Source organism: Balaenoptera physalus, assembly GCF_965194825.1.
Source record: "Balaenoptera physalus genome assembly, chromosome: 3".
In the NCBI taxonomy this organism is placed as follows: Eukaryota; Metazoa; Chordata; class Mammalia; order Artiodactyla; family Balaenopteridae; genus Balaenoptera; species Balaenoptera physalus.
Window position 1 is genome coordinate 43,129,971 of NC_138890.1, and position 21,132 is coordinate 43,151,102.

The following is a 21,132-nucleotide window of genomic DNA, read 5'->3' on the forward strand; positions in this document are numbered from 1 at the left end:
TTACCCACCATTCATCTTAACTTCTGCTCCAGTCACAATGAGTGATTGGATAAAGATGCGGCTCTTTATGCCTGCAGTGATTTTTTCACCTCTGCGCTCTTGTCTTGTTTATGCCATTCCTCCTTCCACAATGCTTTTCCATCCTTTCTGTGCCCACATCCTTCCGCCCTTTACGATCTGGAAAAAAATCATTTTTGTCTGTGAAATCTTCCCTCACAGCTCTAGATATTGAATATTTTCTCTTTCTAAATTCCTAATGGCCTTATCTGTACCATCTTATGTTCTTATCACTTTCTATCTTTGATTATTGTGACGTAAGGGGCTGCCCTCTCCCTTGAAGGCAGGATCCATGCTGAATTCAGCTTAGTCTACAGAGTCTAGCACAGAGCCTTACACTTCAGAGGCATTAATTTATACAAAATAGTGTTGAATGACACTGCTTCTCCTTTCATTCATTCATTCAATCAAACAAATGCTACTTTTTAGCAACTGTTATATTCAGTGCTGCTTCATAGTGTCAGTACCAGATAGACTGCAGTTTAGTTTTTGTTAATGCATGTATAATTAGGTAGTTTATATTTAGATATTTTTATTGTGCAGTAAGGATGCACATAAATACCTTAGTGTAAATCTGTTGGTTATGGTGAGGATTAAGTAGTAATAAAACTAACACTTTTTAAGTGATTGATACCAGTGAGGCCTTCTCCTAAACTCATTATAGGCGTTAATTCAATAAATCCTTTAATAACACTAGTTAGATAACTAGCCCTTCCCCCTTCCCAGACAATGAAATTGAAGGCCAGAGAGGTTGAGTGACTTTCCAAAAGTCCCACAGCTGGTAGTTTGCAAAACTTGGGATTGAACCAAAATCTTTCTGACTCCAGAGCCATCTTTTTTTTTAACCATCTAAAAAGAAGGTAGTGAAAGCTCATTTATCCAGAGAAGAGTGTCCTAGTCACCGCAACTCTCCAAAATTCAACATGAAACCAGAAGTGAGCCAAAAAAAAAAAAAAAAAAAAGTAAATATATAAAATAACAGACTTTGAGGTAACCAGAACAGTAATTTTAAACCAACTATGTTATCTGTTTTCCCAGGTCATAGCAAATTAGAAGGAGCAAACTAGAGGCGGGTTGTTAGAAGCAGGCTCAGTGACAGCAGAAGTGACAGCTTAATGTCAAGGGAAGGAAAGGAAAACCTAAAAAGCAGATGAAGAACTATATTACTGCGCAGCATGTTAATGGCTGTTCATAATGACAGTGGCCCTGAGTAGTCAAGAAAGAGATGGCAATTATATTCAATATCTTCTGTCTGAAACAGCATGATGTGTGTAACGCATACTCGAAAGAATTCAGTGAAAGCAGTTGTGGTGGCAGGGTATTTAAAGGGGGTTGGCTTCAGTTTTCGGCAGAACTCACTTCCTGGAGGGATGTGTTAAATCAGGAGTTACTGAGTATATGCGCAAGGATCACTGTAGATAGGATGCAAATAGGAACTATACCACTGAAGAATGTGAGAATGAGTCACTGTTTAGCATCTTACAGCTTTGATATCCTTTTCTTAGAGCTCCGAAAGAACCTAAAAGACTTTTTGGTGAAAGGTGAATTCATTCCCAGCTAGTCTACCTTTTGGTTCTTACGTTTTTCTTCCTAATTCCTAATCTTTGCAGGCAAAGATTCTGCCCTGCAAACCACCGGCTTTGATGACATGCAGCCCCTTCCAAAAATGTATCTGGCCTTCCTTTTTCTTTTATATTTTAATTTTCAAACAAACAAAGCAGCAACCCAGGACCCTAAGCCAGGCCCAACTAGGGAATGATATTCCTTCTTGACTGAATGTAGAAAAACAAGCCTCGAGAAAGAGCCCATTGTGCAGTTTCAAACCACAGGGGCTGGCGTTACCGGTGTCCAGTCCTCTCCGTCTGGAATACTCTGGACCTCAGGAACTCACCAGTGCTTGTCCAGCTCCCAGATGGTCAGGATGGGATCCAGTCTTTAATGGTGCCCAATTGGCACAAGATTTACATCCTGGGAAGAGAGGTGGAGAAAGTTTATTTAAAAAATAAATTACCGAAAAATAAATAAATCGATCAACCCACAAAACCAAAGGTAGTTGAAGCATAATGTATTTATTTTAGCCTTTTTCTCCCCGATCTGTTATTTGGAAAGATGATCTTATTGCTGTTTTGTTTTGTACAATTAACTGCATTGATTTAGGGACCTGGCTAGTTTCTCGGTCAGAAGAATTGGGTAGTATATTTTGGTGAATGTTTAATGAGGCTACCAGGAAGTCTGTGGGGGCAAAGTTAAAATAATTTTTTTTCTTTAGTAAAAAGATGTTTTGAATGGGGTGGTACTGATGATATCTTTTTGGTAGATTCATAAGGGACGTTATTGAATCTTTATCCTAATTATTAGTGGTGGTTAATGATGTCACGGTATTTACTCATTCAATGTTCAATAAGTATTTATTGAATGTCTGCTAGTTCCCAGGCACTCTTAAAACTGGAAACAGAGTAGTGAAAACAAGAAAGACCAAGTTCATATCCTCATGGGGCTTATATTCTAGTTGGGGGATGCAGGCAATCAATAGGAAAATAGATCTATATCTCTCTTCTATGTGTCTGTGTCTACGTCAATACCTATGTGAGAGATATTTCAGACAGTGTTAGGAGACACTCCTGACTGTTAAAACGTAGATTTTAAATCCCCTTTTAACTCAATTCCTGGGACTTTGGTTTCAAAAGTCTCCTCTGACATTCATACATAAAGTTTATCTTTGGGAATTCATGTGACCCAACATATTTTGCTAAACATTGGTTTTGTTATTTTCTTGAAAGGACAAAAGGAAACCAGAATGTTTGTGAAACAGTAAATGCTTCCACGCGCTTTCTCTCACGTTCCCTGAGAAATCATATACTGCCTTCGAGACAGGCAATTCTTGGGAATGAAAAAAATCTGGGTTACGAAACCCAGAGAACCCTGATTAGGGAACAAACCAGAATACACTGAGAGAGAAGAGCTGGCATCCCCTGACTTATGTTGTATCCACTTCGGGGGAATAGAGATGAAATATGTAGGTAGAGCCAGCACAGTCCCCAAGAATATACACTGATCATATTTCAGCTTTCTTTAAGAACTCCAGAAAATAATATTTTTTAAACACCATGTTTAACTACAGAAAGATGAATGCCCCGGAGTGGAAGGAAAATAAGTTTTCTTGTGTGGTCACCATCACTGTGGTGTCTCTTTAAAGCTCCTTAGTCGATTTGGTTTTGAAGCTTTAATTATGCTTTTATGTTATAGTTTCCTTATTTAAGTGTCTGTTTTATGTCCATCGCTCAGCACCCCCTGCCTATCTCAAAAGAGATGGATATTATTATCCTAATTGAGGAGGAGGGAGAATGCTGTGAGAATTATTAACACATAAATTTAAAAATTAATCTGGAAAGTGCTTTAGGGTCCCTAGAGAAGCTCTACCCAAACACAAAGCATATTTAACATTATTGTCTGTACTCCCACAGAGCAGGAGCTGGTGCAGGATAAGATGGTAAAGTGAGGCACAGAGGGTGACACTGGGTGAATGGGCCAGTGTACCTTAGAACCCAGACTCTTGGAGGGGTAATACCTAAAAACCACTGTACCAGTGCCCACTTTAGCCTTTTTTCTAGTCATAGCTGTTATTTTTTTTCCCACAGAAGAAACTTTAACTTTTCCTTCCTTTTACCCCTTCTCTTTAAGTCTTTGCTTGTTTTGGAGTTTTTTGTTTTCTTTTCACTTTTTAGTGTTGAAAGTGATTAAGGCTAAAATATTAAGTCCTAAGGGTGGTAATGAAAAATCACTGGTGCGCTTTCTAGTAATCCCAGTTATTTTTTTGGCTTTGTGGCATGGAACTTCAAATTGCATTTATTTCATATAGTTCCATTGGTTGGAAAACGTGCGTAAAGGCTTATCTTGGAATTGCTTTTTTGTTTTGCTGGGACATAATTCTCAGCCAGCCTCTCACCAATGAGAAAGGTTATTTTGAGGACCTGCTGTGTTCCCAGAACATTTTTGAATGCAGGAGAGGCTGAGGACCCATTCCACCCCGTTAACAGTGGAGGTAGGATGAAAAGTACAAGTGCCAGGAATTATGGAAAAACAGTAAACAGTAGTAGGGAGGGACAGCTGTGGTTGTATAATGGTGGTCATCAGTCAGGCAGACTTGATGCTTCTTATCGGTTCCCTGGTCATTTTTCTTAACTTTCCTGAAATTCATTTTTCACATCTGTGAACCAGCTACTACCCTTGCCTGTCCCTAATACTATAGGACAGGAATCACTGAAGGAGTTTCTCACAGTACGTGGCACATAGTAAGAAGACAATGACAAGTCATTGCTGCTGAAGTCACCATCAAGGTCATCACCACCATCCATTTAGTGTGAGCTACAGGGATACAGATAGTAAGTGCTACTGGCTCTCAGAGAAGAAGGTGATTCCCAAGACTTGTCGTTTTCCCCCAGAATTCTCCAACATGTCTCCATTAATATTTTAAAATACTAGGTACTCTCATTCACCCACCACGTGGGTCACACTTTTGATCCTGCTAGAGACTTTTATAAAAACCGCTTGGAGAATTATTCTCTCCCGCGCCCCTCTTCTCGACTCCCAGGCTTTGCAGACTGCCTCTTTGGGGTTTTGCTTCCAACCCTATGCATCTTTCATGATTCTCTGTGCACCCATAGAGGGAGTCGTTCCTCTTTCCTGTTTCCCACTCTGTCAAGGACAGGCCTCACCCACCGCCCCCCATGTCTGCATCCTGTCTCTCACGATCACAGCAGCTTCACTTTGTACCCAGAGGCCACAGCAAGCGTGCCTCGCCTGGCCGACCACTCGGGACTCTTCTGCCCTTGTGCTCTGAGTCTGGAGAAGAGAAAATGCTCACACAGGCAGCTCGGAGGGAGCAAAATTGCTGTCGCCGGCAGGTCCTTGGTGTGCTGGCAGCCTCTTCTGGGGCCTTGCAGAGACCATGTGTGTTTCTTTCATTGTGATACCACACTTAAAAATGATAGCTTCTGATTATAATATTAATGCATTCTGATTGTTGAGAAGCCTGAAAATTCAGGGAGGTAAGCAGAGGAAAATATAATTACCCGTAACTTTACCATCTAGTGGTAACTTCTCTTGACACTTTGATGATTTTCCTTTTGGTCTTTCTTCCATGCAAATATATATCTAATTCTTATATAATCACATGCAATACATATTGCACAAAACTGATAGTATTCTACTTTTGATTTTAGTAATATTTTTCTCATAATAAAAGTAATAGCTGTAAATGTATGAATTTATTTATTCCAGAATTATTTATATGATTATTATTTCCTGTGCAAGCACATGCATACTCTCTCACACACACAAATAAACACAGAAGTACACACACACACACACACACACACACACACGAACATGAGGAAGAATCAGGAGAGACAGAAGATGTATCACATCTAATGTCATCAGTCTAGAAATAAACACTGCTGTTGGAGCATTGATCCTTTGTGGCCCACTTTTTAGTATTGCTTAACCATTTTTTTCTTTGTTTCGCCTTATCCCTTCTCACTGGAATGAGTCCCAGACCTTTAGACATCTTCTTTTTTACCACTTAGATGATATCTGAGCAGTAGTCTCATGCAGGGACCTGAGTTCTGGGCCAGTTGGATAATTAATTTTAAGAGCAACTTAGGGAATGAGGGTTAAATATTATCAGGTTAAGAATAGTGGGTTCTTATGGATAGGGATTGCTTGCTTAATGCAATCAAACATCTAGTGGAATTCTGGTCTAATTTACACAAGTATTTATTTCAGAAATATTTTGGAAATATCCTGTATGTAAGGCATTCAGTTAAATACTTTAAAGGATACAGATATGAATTAGACCCTGTAGCCGATCTTAGGGACCATCTAATGGGAAAAAGATGTGTAAGAAAATCTTTATGGCACAAAGTAAAATAGGATGCTAAGTTCTGTAGTATACATTCCATAATTATATAAATTCTTACAAAGGTGCGAGTAACTGTGGATCAGGTAAAACTTATTGGAAGAGAGAGCATCTGGTGAGGGTCTTAAAGAACAAGAAGAATATCAGTAGGGGAAAGTTTAGGCAAGAAATGGCATGAACAAAGAAAAGATGTTAGGCAAGGCCGTGGTGTTTTCATGTATCCACATGGCCTTCAGAGTGTGGAAGGGCAGAGTGGGGAGGGTGAATAGCAAGGGTGATCAGCTGCCAGGCCTTAGAGCACCTGACTACCATGCCAAGGAGTCTGGACTATATACCATACACAAAGGGGGCAGGTGAGGTTTTGAGTCGGGGCATGACGTGGTGAGGTTGATTTGAAGAAGATAATTCTGGTGGAGAAGGTAGAAGTAGAGAGAGACCATTTAGAAGGCAGTTATAATATTGCAGTCATCTGAGTAAGAAATGGTGACAACCTGAACAGCATAAAGAAGGCAGGCAAGGGGCCAGTGGAATTCAGTGGAGGGTAAAATCAACATGACTAAAAGAAAAGTTGAAGGGAGAAAAAAAGTAAGATGATCCTAAGTTTTCTATTTTGGGTGATTCAAAGGAGAGTGTTCCCTTAACTGAGAGAGGGAACACAGGAGCAAGAAATACATTTATAGGTAGGAAGATGATAAATTTATCTTGGGCCCTGTTGAGATTGAGGTGGCAATAAGACATGTTCAGGGAGATTCTGTTACTCTGTTATTCATAAAAATGTGGTGCTTGGCCAAAGAGATCAAAGCGACAGGTGTAGATTTGGAAGTCAGTTTAGGTGAGGTGGTTGAGCCAATGAGTGAATTCAAGAAATGTCAGGCGAGTGAAAAAGAAAAAGATCTAGAACAAGACTTGTGAAATTTCTACAGTTAACAAGTTGGCAGAAAGAAATAGTTGGCACATGAAGAGAACAGGAGCCAATGAATAAGAGAGGAGCCCTGGAAAACACTTATTTACAGGCCTAAGAGATGGGTTTTCTTCTACTGTTTCAAATAATGTTAGTTAACTTGCTTGACCCTCAACTTTTCTCATCTGGAATACATATCCCATAAGGATGGGTTTTAAAAGAGTGAATGTGAAAGCGCTTTGATAAACCATCAGATGCTCTGCAAGTCTTAGGTCTCATAATTAGTGTCACAGAAGTGAAGAAAGTGTAGACTTCCAAAAAGGAAGAAAGTAGTGTCAGATGCTACAGGGTTTCAGAAGAATATTTATTTTTAGCTCGTTCGGTTTGTGATTTAAGGAAGTTAAGTCAAAAGAGTGAACCTGTTCTCTAATCACTTAGAATAGAATTTCCCAAAGTGTGGGGTACGTGCTCCCTGGTTGTACAGGAGACCATTTTGGATTCGACACAGACATTAAGTAGAACTGAGTCATATCCTGAGAAAGTGATTTTCCTTTTATTTCTCTTTTAATCCTTCTGATTTATGTTAAGGGACAAAGTCTCATTTGGGGCAAACAAGTCTGTAACGTCCAGCACTAGCTCAACTCCCTTTTCAATAAACCCACGCAGGTTGTCAACATTATCTAGCTAGGATCTAACATCATATTAACTTTAAGATTACCACCCACAGTTCCTTCTTCTTCTGGCAGGGGATACCAGTTGCGATAATAATATAGCTTCCTTTTAAAATAAGTTACTTTAAACAAAAAGGTAACCAATTAAAAAATTTTAAGTACATAATTGTACAAGTGGTTTATAGATATGGCAAAACTAAGAAAGTGGTATTCCAATGATGGAAGTTCGGAAAATTTAGACTTACTAGAGCCCTTCCTCCTTCTGTAACTTAGAGGGGCTGCCTTAGTTCAGCCAGGTTGGAACAATGTGGGAAATTTATCCTGAGATGGGCGGAGGGGTTTGGAGGTGGGTCTTGAGTTCTAGACTTCCAAATCTAGATCCTGTCTTTTCCCTAAGATGTTGGGTCAATTTTTGCAGCCACTAGACTTTTCTGGACTTTTGTGTCCTTCGCTAATGAAATGAGAGTGTTAGTTTTAAATGATTACTAGCATTCCTTCCCGTAATAAATACTGTAATTCTTTGAGTGATTAGTAATTAAGCCTCTGCTTTCAACTGACAGAAGTTAGATACAAGTTTTTCCTTCTGTAAGCCATCAGTATCACGTGTCAGTGCTAGAGCCTGTTCCCAGACTAACATCCACAGCAAGGAAAACATCAACAAATTCACTCTCTAATGATGATTCATATTCTACCTCATTTGCAAAGGATAGTTATTTCAAGAATGAATCTCTGCTTTAGTTAGAGTGATTGATTAAAACTGAAAATAAAATTGTAAATGAAAATCTGTTTCAATTTCCTGAGCCTAGTACTTTATGCCAACACCCCACTCTCTTAGTAGTTTCTTTGCAGTCATATCTAATCAATTTGTAAGGCCCATGAATTTTGTTTCTTAGTGTAGCAACTCATAGGTAATAAGTTCTTATGCTTAAAAAGATGTCTCAATTGTCTGCTGATATCTTTCCATCTTTTAAAATGTATTTCCCCTGAGAAAAGGGAGGGCAGGTGAAGTGTTTTGTAACTGGCTGAAAGTTCTCCTAAATATCGTGAATTAATGTTACTCTACAGTCCAAGTAACTCTTAAGATAGAAGCATACCACTTATTTGGAATATAACTGTATGGCAACTTCCACCATCAAAAACATAGCCAAGGACCAGGCAGTAAAAGAAAAATGGATATAGCATGTAGATTAACACACACACACAGTCTTTGGATCTGAAAATTTTGAGTTTGATACTACCTTTAAAAAGTTTAAAGGTATGAATATAAACAATTTCTTTTTTATGGTTAGATAGGAAGAATTTGTTCCTGTCATTTTTTGAACTGCATTGGGGTCACTTTTTTGCTCTTATTTGCTCTAACGAGGGTGATTTGTGCAAGCAGTTTAACGATTTATGATTCTGTTTTCACATCTGAAAAAAAGGGATAAAAATACTTACGATTTTGACCAAATTAGTGACCAAAGTTAGTGTTTGCAAGTAAAACACATCTGACCAAATTAGCGTTTGCAAGTAAAATCCTCGGCAATGTAGTAGATAACCTAGGTACTCAGCAGGTGTTAATCCCAACATTGCAAAAACACTGTCTGATCAGTTGAGATTAAACATGCACTTGATTTTGGAAGATCATCTTTTACTGCTCTCCAGAGCCTCTTTTCTTCTCCTATTCTCTATACAATAGTAAACTTGATTTCCTGATTTCGATGCTTAAAGATTAGAAGAGCAGTATAGAAGGTGCAAAGGACACCAGGAGGAAAAAAGACAAAAAAAAAATGAATAAAATAGAAATAATTTAAAACTCATAGGTATCCAGGGCCATTTAGTGCAGGGGAAAATAGCCCCTCATACCTCAGTGGTCACTTAGGGCTTTTCTGTATTATAGAAGATATATAGATCTAAGATAAATAGAGCTTTGATACAAGATATAAGAAGGGGTGTTCCAAACGAAAATCTTGATTTATCAAGGCTAAATTAAATTATATATACTTTGCTAACTTTAGAAAACATATAATGCATTTTGGAAGAATTTCAGTATGGGAAGGTCAAAATCTTAAATATTTTTTGTGCTTTTATGGATAAACCCTTAGCCGTCTGAAAAACTTAGCCATGGAGAGCTCAGCCTCCAGGGGTTCCACATAAGCACGATATTACTGAAGTATCTTCTATGTATTTCCCGCAAATAAACTAAGGGTCCACACATTCTATGGAAGAGGATAGGCATTTCTAACTACTAAGTTAAAATGATTTTTATGCAGATGACCTTTATGTTTCAAGAAAGAGCATTTGAAAGAAATTACTTGCGGATTTTAGCAGTAGCAACTTTCTTATATTCTTTCTGCCAGGACTTTGTGCTAGGACAGTTTACCCAGGCAGGACGCAGGGGCTGGCATTTGTGGGTGTCACCTGGATTCTCATGGTGTCACCTGTGATTCTCTGGGCAAAACATTTGAATTTGCATATTGAAACAAAAGCCCTTTCTAAGTTATAAGAACAGCACAAACGTGAGTTAGTATAAACTCAAGTGATCACCCATTGCATACCGACTCAGTACCGCAGCACTGATCTAAATGCGTCTGAAAGGAGTAACGAATGGGCTGTTGCACACACCACAGAGAGAGCACGCAGAGTCCAGCACCATCAGAGGGCAGCCGGTCAAATACCAGGGCTGGGGTTTTCAAAGAAGCAGATAATGCCAGTTTTATGGCCGTTAATAACATTTTAGTTATATAAACAAAGATACGAGTATTAAAAAATAAATTCTGCTTTGCAGCGCACTCTGGCTGCCAACAGGGTTCAGAAATGACCTTCCTCATTGTGCACGTGGCATTGCATAACGGACCACTGAGCATACTCCAGCCCCCTCCCCAACTTTCCATTTCCCTTTTATGGACAGTCCTTAAGTTCTGCTAGATCCCTCAGCTATTTCAGGGAGGCACATTCTTGGGTTTCCCCTTTAAAGCTCTTTGATTGTGCCTCTGGTAGTTAATGCACCAAATGGTCTTCAGGGGCATTTCCTACATGTGCTCTGCAGCTAATCAGAGCACCTTGGCCCACTGATTTCCTACCTCTGTGTTTTGCACATGTTTAAGGGCTCACTTCAAACACCAGGCCCACCAGCTCTGGAGAGGAGTGGCAGAGCTCAGCTCTGATTTGGGTGTCTGCTTCAAACAGAGATTTTCCAAAGGATATCCTGTAGTAGATAAATCATTTCATTAGGCCAGGTTCACTTTTCAAACCAGGAAGCAGAGTGCCTGCCGTGTAGGAAAACTCAGATAAAGTTATGGCTGTGCTCAGAGCACTTGTAAATATTGTCGTCAGTGTCTTTCATACAGGTTCCATCACGATTGTATTTAAACACTGACAGGTTAATTATGTGTTTGAAGGCTATGTTTATTGAGAGCTGATAAGAAACATATGAACTGAGTCCTTTACATAATGCAGTGACAATGTTTTTTTCCCAAACGTCTCCCCCCTAGTTGATTACTCCTCATGCCATCCGGGTGCAGACTCCTCCTCGGCACATCCCTGGTGTTGTAGAGGTCACATTGTCCTACAAATCCAAACAGTTCTGCAAAGGGACACCGGGAAGATTCATTTACACAGGTAAGAACTACTGCAGATGGTGGACAGAGCTGCCTTGGCCTTGTGGGTCTTTGACGCTATCTTGTATATATGTGTGTGTGTTATTCTAAAATCTGTTTTCTCTTAAGATCCACTTTCTTTCTCCATTTCACCCTGTGTGTGACCAAATGAGGTGCTACTACTTCTACGACTATTATTATTTAAGAATTCATCTGGGTGTCCGTGTTGAATGACAGGATCTAGTTGAAATCATGGGTTGGACACCTAAAGCAGCAGCATGAGAAATAAGGGAAGAGGAAAGGAGTGCTCGACATTCCTGAGTCTCTCTGGATGTTAAACCATCTGTGTGGCGGTTCGTTTGCTTTATGGAGTAGGGATGTGCTTTAATGCCCAGTACGACGTTCTTCTAGCTTGGTCATGGCATTTGTATTAACGACAATTGGTGATTTTCGTATTTCATTCTGGATTGGTGCTTTCTTTCCCTGTAAGCTGAATTTTTCTCCCCCCCACCCACACTGACTGCCCCCTGCCACCCCAAACAGCCTTGGCACATGGACCCGCCTTGCAGTAAGAAGCTAGAGTTATAGGGTGAATATGAATTTCCTCCCATCACATGGAGAGAACCAGGCATGTTCTCTATTCAAATATATCAAGGGCACAGTCTGAGTGCCCAGTGTGTACTTGAAGAGATCCTCAGATTGTTGTGTGCAAACCAAACAATCTTTAGGGAACCAAAAAGATCCCTAACCGAGGGATCTTTTTTGCAATCCAGGTTCTGATTCAGTAGCTCTGGGTGGGACCTGAGACTCTGCATTTCTAACAAGCTCCGAAGGTGAAGCGGATGATCCTGGTCCAAGGACACACTGGGAGTGGTAACATTCTAGGTCCTCTGCTAAGTAGCAGTCATCTCTGGGCAGCTGTCTCCAGAAACTGGCCCCATGTTTCCTTCTTCATTCAATAAAGGACCAGAAGGCCAGCTTAAGTACAGAGTGTAAGTTGCTTTCACACAAGGAGACTCCAGAGCATGAAGGGATAACTGCTAACACATCCTAATTATAACCATACAATTAAATGGACAAATTTTATTTTGCTGTGACATTTTACCTCGAAGCATCTTTCCTTTTGTATTTTAACACTAGGAACAAAACCGACCATGCTTATTAGTGACTCTCCACCCCCCTCAAAATTATAAAAACAATTAATGCATCCTGACCCTTGGAAATGCCTCCCAGTCCTTTAAACAAAATGCAGGTTTGGTGCCTGCCTGCCTATTAGTTTTAGTTAATTGAAAATTATAGGATTGACCCAAGAGGAAAATTTTGTTTGCACTCCAATCACTTTTACAAATTAAGGAAAATTACCACAATTTTGTTTAGCTAAGGTTTCACACTGAGTTCAAGAAATTAGCTCAGCCATCCCAACAAAGTCAGCACTTTGTTAGTGAGCACTTGAAAAAATAATAGTCTATCTGGAGTTTTGTGGTGTATACAAACGAAGCATAAAGAAAGCGATGATGCTTTATAGAAGTAGGCCAAGTGTTTTTAATTAGGCTCATTGGTTCAGTGTAAGTTTTGAAGAACAATCAAACTAGCAGATTAGCTGTTTCTTTTAAAGCTAGGATTTCTTGCCATTCATTTTTCCCATGAGAACTTCCACATAGCGCTATTTTTTTTTTTTTTTTTACAAGCCTCATTATGGGCCTGCAGGAAAAGGACCAAATGAAACTTCTGATACTGTAACATTCCCCACCATCATTCCGATGGATGGGAGTTTTTCACAATGTTCTTCACTGAACTCAGTGTTCTGGAACATATTACAAAACCACAGAGGCCAAATGTTTTCTCTGCGGAGTTTGGACTCTGTTTTTGGCCGAAAACATTTAGGCCTCGCTGGCTGCTTATTTACTCTGCCATTAAGGACAAGAAAAGGAGAAGAAAAAGAAGAAGAAAATGCTCGTGTGATGGGAGGAACGAGAGGCGATCAGGCATGATTCCGCTTTGGTGACAACGTCCCTGCCCATTAATGGTTCCATTTTGTGGTCAGGACTCCTTTAGAAGAAATTATTTTTAATCAGTGTTCAACAAAATATCCCCTTGAGCCACCTGGCCATAAAAGTTAAAAAAAAAAAAAAAAGTCATCCCCGTTAAATTACTTAAGTTCTCAAAAGAAAATAGCTAGGGGACCCATCGTTATTGGGAATTTTTTTAACCATTAAAAAAATTGCCATCAATTTAAGAAATCACATCTTGGAAAAACTGTGTAAGACGGGAATTAAGATCAAAGGTAAAAGCGGCCGATTTGCAAGTCTAGCAAAGTAGTTAAGGATAAGAGAGAGAAATCCTGGGTGTGCACTCCAGGATTTCCCGCACGTGTGTAAGTGTGTGGGAAATTTAAAGCATGAAAAAATGCTTCTGCTGATCTTGCCTCGAACTGTGGGCAATAGACAAGAAGACTTCGTTTTTCAAGTATTCTAAGAGAGACTCTCACCTCTCCCTGCATTGGAAAAATAAAATTTTCAAAGAAACTGGTACAAAAACTTCCCTGTTGATGTAGCTGGCTGTTCACAGTCACTGTGACATTACACCATTTCTAGCAAAAGGGAGTCTCTGTTAATTTCTGAACTACACCTGGAACTCTTGATCATTATCATGAAGTGTTTATGGCCGCTGCTGCCAAGCCTCTGTGATTTGCTCAGTTTACCTCTCTGCTTGTCACCACTTTCTAGCGGAGGCACAGGGATGGGTTGTAAATCCTCTCTGTTCTTCATATCCGAACAACCGCTCAGCTCATTGGAAACCTGCAGCCCTCCCCTTCCGTCCACCCACAGAAGCTCACATTTCATTTTCTTTAACATCCACAGCATTTCAAGATGTGAGGCTTGCTTTTCTGGATGGGGTGAGCTAACAGTTGTTTCTTAGTAGACTATCACTTGGAATTTTTCCCTTTAAAAAGAGAAAAAGAAATGTCCTAGGACTGAAAAACAACAGCCCAAACTAAGGCACTGTTGTTTTCTGAGTGTGTGTGAGAGGGTTTGGGTGTGTGTATGTGCAAGTCCCTAAAAATCTATAATCGATGAAAAAAAAACCCCACACAACTGAGACAGGAACAGCCTGGCCTAATCTATGCAAATAAAGGCAGACTATTCGGGGTGGGGGGAAAGAATCTGACTAAACACAGATTGCCTGCAAGCTGGCTCCACTGGTAGGGACAGGAGGGCAGCTCTCCATCTTTGGTGCTTCAGACCAGGGACACGTGAGGTGTTCTCAGCTGCCAGCTCTATGGTTCCCTGGTGTTTGCCCAATCAGAGTGAGGGAGCAAGGTGAAGCCCAACTGGATCAGAACGAAAAAGCTCAGTAGCGCATCCCTGATCTGATTTATTGTGGCCAGTTATTCTTATGTAAATGTAGAGCAAGGCTGACTTTACATTTTAAATCATGTTTTCTAATAGGAGGAAACAAAACCCCTTTCTAAGGACAGGACTGTTTTCAAAGCCCTCTCTAATCGTGTGTCTGGTCCGTCAGTCCAATGGGAAGTAAATCCCCATAAACCTCCACTGCCTTGGAAGGGGTCTCGCCAATATCTTTGTTCTTCTCGTAGCTTGCTTTCCTGCAGTTGTTATGTCTTGAAGTGACTTGGATCTTTTAGAACTGTAATCTCTCCCACTAAACTTTAAGTAACCTTGGGAGCTGATAAAAGACTCCCAGGAGCCTTTAGCTGCTTCTTCAAAGTTCTTAGAATTGGTTTTTCCTCATAAGAGGTGGCCAAATCCAAATGTACTTTTTAACTTCAGTCCAGTTATTCCTCCACTGGAGGGGCTGCTGACTTTGGGAAAAATATGATGGGAGAAATGGGCCACCAGGATGTTGGACCAGCTTAGGTGTGCACCAAGAGATATATACTGCCTACTGCCCAAAAGTTGGTGAAAGCCCCCAATGGATGATCACCTAACAGCTCAGATGTTTGGGTAGGTCACATCTCAAATCACTTCTACCACTGGGTTGTCCTATTCTTAACTTTTTCCACCAAGCTTCCTGCCCCTGTGAAACATACATAATCCTTGTATGTTAGTCTCAGTCCCACTTTGAAATAAATATTCTTCCTGGAAATGCTTCTTGTTTGTACCTCATGCCCCAAATTACTTTGCATGTAGAAGGGACCATGTTGGCTGAATATGTTCCATGAAACTTGATGACATGTACCATGTCTTTCAAATTTTCCTTTTTTCTCCCCATTCCTCTTATGTTCTCCCTCTGCCCCCACTCTCTCTTCTTCTTTCTTCCCTTCTCCCTCTTTTCATTCTTTCCCCTTAGTCTTTCCTCCCTCACTTCCAAGGAGATGATGTAGATAGTGATTGAGTCTTTGGGTTTAAGAGATGAGGGGTGTAGCTTGAACTCTCAGCTCTACCACTTACCAGACAGGTTATTTTTGGGACATTGTACGATAGCTCTGAACCACAGTCGCCTCAACTTTACATTATCACAGGGAATAATAACTTGCTGGGGTTGTTCTTAGTATTAGAGAAATGTGTATAAAGCACCTAGGGTGAGCTAGCATGAGCACTTAGCCAGATATTAGTAGTTTCTATTAATAACTGATGACCATTATAATTATTCATTCATTCATTTGTTGCTGAGTCCCTACCATGGTGTAATATTTTATATGTGTTGTTTATCTTCTCCACCATGTTCCTAGAGGTCTACGAAATGTCCTTTAGGAATTTTAGTAACAAAAATGTAGTCATCGGTAAATTAAAGAAGCAACATCAATCAACCACAAATACAAAGAGCACAGTATAAGTCAGCAAGAAAAAGATTTATAAATGTGACGATAACAATTTTAATATAACAAATATTTTCTTAGAAACCACCTCAAACAATACATATTTTAAAAAGGCAGCCCAGATTTATAAAGTTCTCAGGTGTTCATTTTTTTCAGGAACAACACACACCTGTTCTCTTAATTCCATCCCAAATTTCAACCCCTGATCTGGAGGCCATAGTAACATGGGTACCGTCTATCACCAGCCCCCTTCAAAGGTGTTTAGGTTCTAATCAGGTTCAATCCCCATTCAAGAGGTTTCAGGGAGAAAGCTCTGTTTTTAGTTCTTGGAAACCTCCTGCACAAATGAAGGCTGCCATCCTGGGGATAAACAAAGTCATCAGTTTTAGGGAAAAAGTTTGCTCCTAATGAATCTCTTGTTCTTTAGCATCTTCTTAAACTAGTTCATTGGCAGATTCAGCTTCCGAAAAGCCACTTTCATAACATGTCCCTGCAGAGAAACCTTACCTATCCACTCCCTGTATGTAAGATGTAGCCCAAACCCCTGGGCGTGGCATTCACAGCTCACTATGCTCTGGGCCCGGGGCTTCCTCGGCTCCACTCAAACCCGTCTCCTCACTATGCCTCACGCTCACTTCGTGTTTAGCAACCTTGGACATGGTGATTCCCCTGTAAGTTCCAGTTCAAACTCTATTTCCCCTCGGAGGTGTTCTCTGGCCACAGTAGCAGGTGGCCAGGGCACTGGGCTGAGATCAGGGAGGTCTGAATTCTAGTCCCAGCCCTGCTGCTAACTGGCTATGAGACATAGGACAAGTTGCCGACATGCTCCAGACTACAGTTTCTTCATAGTAAAATGAGCCAATTGGACTAGGTGACGTTGATGTTCCCTATGGCTCATCTGGATTAATTGGAAGAGTCTCTGTCCTTGGATCTCTTTTGTTGCATGTGCTTAGATGGCTCATTCATCATTCACTTCCTTCTACTGTTGGCTCTCTTCTTTTGATCTTAGGTAGACACATCTCAAGAGGTCCACAAGCTGCTTGAGGGAAGAGCGAACCTTCCCTAATCTTACACTGTTTTGCCCACTGTGTTGAAGCACCTTGACTTACTTGACTTACATCTTACTTGCAATAGGTGTTCTCTAATAATTGACTGACATATTGCCCAGAAGCAATGGGTCCTCATTGATTTTTGTGCTCTGGATGACAGGGAATGTAAATAAGAGCTGTTAATTAAGAATCTATCCCTTTTAACTTGAACTTACATGTAGAGAACACAGTCACTGGGGTTTTTGATAAAGAAAAAAAATGGGGTTGGATCTATATTATACATACTCTTCATTTTTTTGTCTGTAAAATGAGGATATTTTAACAGTACCTGCATCTAAGGAGTCAATAAGTAAATGTATGTAATACACTCCTGGCAGTGCCTGGTACAGTATGAATGCTCCCTAAAAGTAAATGCAAAAAGAAAGAAGCAGACAATGGGAAGGTTTCTCTTCAAAATACAAAGAATTGGTTGTTAGGGCACATTTTGTTTGGTGTTATATGTGTGCCAGCTTTCATATGATTAAGGAAATTGCTTCTTTCTAGGCGTTCCAGTCAGAATCAAAAGATCTCGGTTCTAATTCTGATTTTATGACTTTCTTTTGTTACTTCATTCACTCATCTCACAAATATTTGTGGATTGCCTGTTCTATTCTAGGCAGTGTTCTAAAACCATGTTGAGCAAAACCACACACAGCCCCTTTTTTCAGGGATTTTGTAGTCTAAGAGGGAATGTGGATATTCATAAGTTTACAATTTCAAACCTGCTAAGTGCCCAGAAAAACAGGAACAGAGTTTCAGACAAGAATATAACAAAGGACCGCTAGTCAGTCAGTTAGAGGTATTTTCTCTCAGATAAAGATGCATGAGCTGAGATTTGAAGGATGATTAAGAGTTAACCTGCAATTGATGAAGGATGGGGTCAGGTGGGGTGGGGAAAGAAAATGAGTGCTCCAGCCGAGAGAAGCATGTAAGAAGGCTCTGAATGGGAGGAAACATGGCATCTTGGAAAGCTGTAAAAATTCCAGTGAAGCTGAAAAAATCAAGAGAGAGGAAGAGAATGGTGAAAGAGGAAAAGAATGGTGAGAGAGAAGATTGGGCAGAGACAAGCCTATGAAGCCTTGTAGCCAGCGGGAGGAGTCTAGTTGTCATCTCAAGAGCAATCCTTAAGTGGTCAGGTGGACATAACCAGACTTTCACTTTGGGAAAACAAAAACAAAAACAAAAAACTCTGGCTGGCTGGAGTACAGGAAACCAGAATGGATGTTGGAAGACCTGTTAGGAGGCCATTGCAGTATTCTGGGAAAGAGATTTGATGACTTGACTTTGGGTGGTAATGGGTAGAGATGGAATATAGTGAGAGGATTCAAGGGGTATTTAAGAGGAAAAGTGGACAGGACCTGGAGGTGGGTTGGACGTGGGGGTGAAGGGACGGAGGACTCAGGCCCAGATTTTTGACTTCCTCCCACTTAATAGATGGTGGGGTCCTTCCTTCTCTGGGCATCCGAAGGGTCTTGTGAGTATCAATGAAAGAATGGGCATGAAAATGTTTTGTAAAGGGTAATATTCTACACATGTTAATTGTTATACACACGGGCCTAAGCAAACTCAGGAAGAAATGGAGAAAGGAAGGCAAGAAAGCGTTTTCTTTTATATCAGATTGTTTTCACTTAGGATTCAGCTGAAGGAGGGCTGTGTAATGAACACTTGACTAGCAGTTTTGCCTTCGCAGTGTCCTAATTGGAAAAGACCCAAGAAGAAGGAAAAATTAACAGGCTGCTCCTGTCCACATGTCTCAAATATTACTCCAAATGAGCCATTTACACACAAAGAAAAGAATTCAAGGCAGAGGGAATGTTTATTCTTTTTGCTTTTGTGATCCAAAGGCTAAGTCCCAAGCCTCTTCTCCTCTGCCAAAGGGAATTTTTTCGCAAAATGTGATTGCTCCTGATCTGATGTACGTCGATGTGATTGGTGATCCTGAACCCACTGGCGTTTGTCAACTTAAACACTGTTGGTGCCATAATGGGGACAGTAGCAACAAGAATCACTAAAAGTAACCCATTGTACTTCTGTGACGTCTATAAAATGAAAGCCGTTTCTCCAAAGAATAAAGCTGGTCTGAAGGAAGCATATTATTTTGCATATTTTATGTACATACTTTCCAAGAAATATGACCTTTATTTCCTTTTTGGAGTGGAGTATAATCAGGACTTGAGTAGCTAGTGTAACAGGATCATTAAAAGGGATATTTTCATGGACGTTAGAGATCTAAATGGCCACTAGGCCTTATATACAACCTTGGCTTTTTCCTGTCTACCCAGAGTTAATAAGTGATAAGGCCAGGAGAGAGATAAATCACAGAAATCCCTGTCCAAAGAAAACATATTGACTACAGCCAAGCAAATAACAGACCATAACCAACGGTCCCATTCATCATTCATGTAATAGGGATATAAAGTGTTTCCTACCAATGAAACCGTATAGAAGGAAAAGGCAGATAAGCTTCCCCAATCTAAGGCATGTGATTTGGTTATTAAGGGACATGAACTACTTGTCACATGGCTTTAATCTTTAAGATGTGTTGCCATTTCTAAACTATAAATTTCTAGTCAGGGATTAGAAAGCTATTAACAATAAAGGTAGGAACTGAGCTTTATGTGCATTCTTGCCAAGGTAATGCAATACTATAAAGTCTTGAACCTCTAATCTATTTAGTATAATATAACATGATTTGGTTTTCAAAGCCAATAAACTATTTGGAGTTTTTCAAGGCTGTTGTTTTTGTTTTTTACCCAGCATCATGATAAATTAACCCTTCAGTTTTTAAACTATGTGCCTTGAAACGGAGGGCAGTGGGTGGGAGGGAGATGAAAATAAATTTCTTTCTTTTTCTCCTTTCCTAAGATATATTCCAAATGTTTGATGGAGGATTATTTTCTATTTTATTTGTCCACAGTTACAGTGGTACGGATACCCATCTTTCTGTTCATTGTTAACTAAGTGGTGTGGTGCCCACTAGAGCATTAAAACTTGTTTTTCTTTCTTTATTGCAAAGTTGCCCACACTGATTTCAGATAATTTAGGAAGCACCAACAGAAAATAACTAAAATAGTATTAAAATTGCCCACATTTCTGCCAGTTCTTTAAACATAAACAATACATGTTAGCTGTTCATATTATTTGTAATGGCATATGTCTTGTCTTTTTCCTATGCAGATTATCTGCGTCATTACCAAAATAGGGTGATACCTTACATAATATTAATTTGTTCTTTCACTTAACTATCATAAACATCAGGGCATTATGAATTTAAAACAATTTTTAGTCTCTCATAATCATTTCGCACTTCAGTAGAATCTCATCGTGAGATATATCTTCATCTTCTCGTTAAAGCATAGATACGTTGAATCTGGGTTCTCATCTCTTTTTGTTCCTGAGAAACCTATAGCACAGGGTCATTAGTCCTATACCCTCATTCTTGGCATCCCTATTGGTTGGGATTCATCAGCCACCCCAACTGACTGCATGTAAGTAGCTCCGAAGGCCTCCTGTCTCAGATGGCCTGAGTCTCAGAGGTTGGGACCAACTGCCTGACACACAGCTGTTTGTTCTACCTGAACCACCTCTGGGGGTCAATGAATTCTGTAAATTTTCCCCCACTATGTGAAGCACTACTGTACTTTCCATAAGTAAAAATGAGAACTCATCTAAAACACTTACGTCTGAAACTTAAGTCCAAACTCATGACAATAGGTGGGGCGATGCAGGCCCCTCCCAAACCACCTTCCCCAGGATAGCAGCGTTTCTCACTAGAGTTTTGAACTCCTTTCCTCTCTCTACCCTGTGGGCTTCCAACAGCCTCTCTTGACTTCTATACTGTTTTTTCCCACTCTATCTTCTTTCTCCATCTTCTTCCTGTCTGCATTACTAGAATGTAAGGCATGTTTTTTCCCCCTGAGAATCTGTGTAAGGCTGACTCTATTATTGGCCCATTTTAAAGATAAAAACACTTAGAAAGGTGAAGTGCCTTCCCCAAGGTTCTGTAGTTAATAAATGGAGGAGCCAGGATTTGGACCCTGGTCGAAGGATACCATAGCCTGCACAGCTGTAAACCCCCTGGGGTATTGCTTTCACTTACTCAGTTTTGGAATTATGTGATCCCCTAAATTAGATCGTTAG

General features: G+C 40.1%; 1 protein-coding gene across 7 annotated transcripts in view; it reads left to right on the forward strand.

Annotated features, from left to right (window-relative positions):
• The window catches only part of EBF1 (EBF transcription factor 1), a 393,420-nt gene that overhangs the window by 302,865 nt on the left and 69,423 nt on the right, over positions 1-21,132 (forward strand). For all 7 annotated transcript variants that reach the window (XM_082453917.1, XM_082453918.1, XM_082453919.1 and 4 more), the window contains exon 10: positions 11,020-11,146. In XM_082453917.1, coding sequence (XP_082310043.1) covers positions 11,020-11,146 — 127 coding nt within the window. The remainder of the gene's footprint in view (positions 1-11,019; positions 11,147-21,132) is intronic.